General features: G+C 34.1%; 1 protein-coding gene across 1 annotated transcript in view; it reads right to left on the bottom strand.

Moving 5' to 3' along the window:
• tcf4 (transcription factor 4) overlaps nucleotides 1-1256 on the bottom strand; it is a 181739-nt gene extending 180483 nt beyond the window's left edge. Inside the window, exon 1 of the mRNA XM_016548957.1 lies at nucleotides 1105-1256. Coding sequence (XP_016404443.1) covers nucleotides 1105-1227 — 123 coding nt within the window. The 5' untranslated portion in view covers nucleotides 1228-1256. The remainder of the gene's footprint in view (nucleotides 1-1104) is intronic.
• Between the last annotated feature and the right edge of the window lie 2851 nt (nucleotides 1257-4107).

Here is a 4107-nt window from a genome sequence, read left to right as displayed (position 1 = left end):
GGGGGTTAAAAGGGGAAAAATGTTTTCTTTGAATAGAGAAAAAACTTTTGATCTTTACATTAAAAAAAATTAAAAAGTAAGAAAAAAGAAATTAAGGGGAAAGGAAAATAAAATGAGAAAAATATATATATATATTAATAGAGAAAAAAAATTTTAATCGTGAAGTTTAAATGAAAATAAAGAAAGAATTAAAGAAACAAATAAATTAAGGGGAAAAAATAAAAACTGAACTGAATAGAGAAAAAAACACTTTTGACCTTTCCGGGTGTTTACATAAAAAAATACATACATAGAAAATAAATAATTTAATAAAGCAGAAAAAAAAAGAAAAAGGAGAGTAAAAAATATTATTATTATTATTATTACTGAATAGGGAAAAAAACGTTTTTAATCATATTTGGCCTTTAAAAAAAAAAGTCATAAATTAAAATTAATACAATTCTGAAAAAGAAACAAAATGCATTAAAAAATGAAAACTACATTAATTCATTTGACCCTTAGGCTAAATGTTAAGATTCAGCCCTCATGCATATGCACATAACTAGTAATATGCAGGTAAAAATGCTCTTCTAACATGATTTTAGCTGTTAGGGAACAAGGAGGCCTCGGCTGCTCTTTTCTCCTCAAACGCTTCATGCCAACACAAAGCACTGCAGCACTTTCCCAAACACCTGTAGTGCTGCAACAGATTGTTTTGCATAAGTGGAGACGAATGGAGGGTTTTTTTTCCCCCAATGAATGTGCAAAGTCACATTGCAGATAAATACATATCAACTAAAACTGCAGTTTATGATGCACACAGGTTGACTGAAACACAAAAACTAAATCGGTGATCAGAATCTGTAGCTCACATTGGGTCACCATTCATCTCGTCATCTATGCGTTAAATGCATCATTATGCTTTCATAACAAGGGTTTAATATGGTTGCATTGGTGGAAGACGCACATGGGCCTTATGAAACCCTGCAGAAGCGTCTCTTTAAGAGGTCTGATGTGTCACTGGAGTCCATTATTTCACACACCTGCGCCGAAACCCACAGATCACACACACACTCAGTACAAACATGAGGACCGAAGAGCAATAGAGAGCAACCAGAGCCTCACGTTCACATCTGACAGACGGTCAGTCGTCGAGTCCAGTCGTGTGGATTGATGCACTGCGCTTTCCAGGCCAACCCTGCATCTGTCAAACAGGAATCTGGAGGTTTTAATCATCTTCACACACATATTTAACAGACTAACTGCACAGATCACTTATGAAGCAATTACCTCGTTATGAAACATTCATCCGGAAATGTGTTTTAAACTACTGATGCTGTTCAGGTGGGTCAGGAAACTGATCTGTGATTCAAACAGCATCACTTCCTGTTTGAATGCAGCGCCTCCTGGTGGTTTTGCAGATTCTGAAGTTGTACTGTAGCTAAAGTTGTAGCTTTTTAGTTCTAAAGTGATGCAATATGCAAAGGTGACACTGCATATTCACGGCTAGATTTCTTTGTTGCATCACTGAGCAAAAATCATCTGGTCATTTTTGTTCAGCATGATCTGAACATCATATGGCCTGAATTTGACAAACTGTATAACAGTGTAATGAACTGTATTATACTATTTATAATAAACTGTAAACTTTATAGCGGGAGTGCAAGGGAAAAAAACATTCGGGTGTGACTCAGAAATAGTGATTGAAAAGCTATGGAAAACAGCACCAAAAAAAATCATGACAATATATCCGTGGCCATTATTGGAACATAGTGGCATTCATTCAAAAAAGCTATATATGTTGACTTAATAAAATAAAAATCCATATAAAAATAAATAAATTATTATATAAAATATATATAAGAATATTTCATTGTATTATAGCAGTTATAGTATCTTTCATAGGCCCTTAAATGTATAAAATTGAGGGTTTTTTCAGTTGTTTCACACTTTGAGTGACTGAAAAATAAAATATGATTAAAAAAGTTAATAGCAGAAAACGGGGCAAAAAAAAAAATCCTTAAAATGTATCATATTGCTGTGCCAAAGCATTTTAGTGGCAGATCACAAAATTGGCCATTTTCAGGTCAAAAGTATCATTCTCCATTGACATATTTTTAAAAACTATATATCTTTGATTAATAAGATACAAAAATAAAATATAAAATAAATATTATATAGAAATCTAAATAAATATATATATAAGAATATTTCATTTTATTATAATAGATGTTTTACCAGTCTAATTTTATAGGCTCTTAAGAGGATGAACTTTACTTTTTTTCCCCAGATGTTTCACACTATGAGTGACTGAACAAATAAACAAACAGAAATATGGTTTAAAATTTAATAGAACAGCGCAAAAATCTAAGTGTTTTAGATCCCAAAATTGGCCAGAGGACTTTCCCAAACCAGGTAGTGAGGGTTAGGCTGGTTAGTTGTTTTAACAGTTAAAACCTTCTGTTAGATGTCATAACTGCAATATTATAAAGCCAAATGCATCCTTCTCTATTGACATTCAATGGGAAAAAAAGATATGTTTTGCCTTAATAAAACATAAATATACATAAAACAAATATATTATTATATAAAAATATAAATAAATATGTAAGAATATTTTATCACATTATAGTAGAGGTTTTACTGGAATACAATATTTAAGGCTATTAAAAGTATGACATTGACTCTTTCTTTTCCATTGTTTCACTATAATAGGGCCAAATACATCCTTCTCCACTGACATTCGATAAAAATAAAAAAAAAGGCTAAATATTTTAACTTATAAAATATAAATATATATATAAATATAAATAAATAAGAACATTTCCTTACATTATAGTTCTAGTATAGGTTCTTAAAGCATGGAACTGATCTTTTTCCTCAGTTGTTCAGAAGCATGTGAGCTACAGTGTTCAGAGCAGGTTATACTGTAGCATTAATAGCCAAACCGTAAGAACAGTACGGTATGAAGCATGAGCAGAGCCACAGGGAAGAGCAGATGTGATCCAAAGCAACGGGCTGCAGCTGTGGAAACAAAGAGCCGTGTGGAAACCGATTGTGAAACTTCACAAAGATTCCTCCCCGATCATGCAAAAATTCCACAATAATCAATACCGGCAACAGGGCCAATCTGGCTTCAGTCTGTAGTCACGAGAACTCAGAGGGCTCTGCATGTAAATTCAGCTCAGAGGAGAACATTTGAGTTGTTCATCGATTTCTGTCAGCTCTGTGCACTCAAACACAGTGTGTTTAAGTCTGTTGCACGATAAATGCAAATAGTTATAAGCATATAATCATGAACAGTGAGGATAGCAGCGCTTTCCCATCTCTTCTGTTACTGACATGTATTTTGGTGCAAATTCATCTGTTACTTGGTAGAATTTTGACAAAATCCTCCAAATAATGAATAGTTCACCCAAAAAAGAAACATTTGCGTAAAATGTGCTCACCCTCAGGCCATCCTAGATGTAGTTGAGTTTGTTTCTTCATCAGATTTGGAGAAATGTAGCATTGCATCAATGTCTCAGCAATGGATGCTCTGCAGTGAATGGGTGCCGTCAGAATGAGAGTCTGATAAAAACATCACAATAATCCACACCACTCCAGTCCATCAGTTAACATCTGGAGAAGACAAAAGCTGAAACAAATAGATCATGAAGATGTTTTTAACTAAAATCCTAGTCCATAATCCATAATAATGCTTCCTGCAGTGAAAAAGTGGTCTGGGCTGCATTTCCAAACAGCATCGTAAGCCTAAATTGTTCGTAGCTCCATTGGTTTCAATGAGTCTACGATGTACTTAGGCTTACGATGCTTTTGGGAAACGCAGCCCTGGTCTGAATCAGGAGAGAAATCTGCACAGATCAAGCACCGTTTACAAGCCAAAACAGCTCTAAACAAATATGTGGCTGGATTTTGATGTGAGAGAAAACAACAGATGGACTTTTTCACTGCAGGAAGCATTATTATGGATTATGGACTCATATTTTGGCCAAAAGTGACCGTTTGAAAGTAAAACGTCTTAATGATGGATTTGTTTCTTACAAACACGCAGCTTTTGGCTTCACAAGATGTTAACTGATGGACTGGAGTGGTGTGGATTATTGTGATGTTTTTATCAGACTCTCA

The sequence above is a fragment of the Sinocyclocheilus rhinocerous genome, unplaced genomic scaffold (genome assembly GCF_001515625.1).
Source record: "Sinocyclocheilus rhinocerous isolate Xijiao unplaced genomic scaffold, SAMN03320098_v1.1 scaffold824, whole genome shotgun sequence".
NCBI classification, from domain to species: Eukaryota; Metazoa; Chordata; class Actinopteri; order Cypriniformes; family Cyprinidae; genus Sinocyclocheilus; species Sinocyclocheilus rhinocerous.
This window is presented reverse-complemented; position numbering and strand designations above follow the sequence as displayed.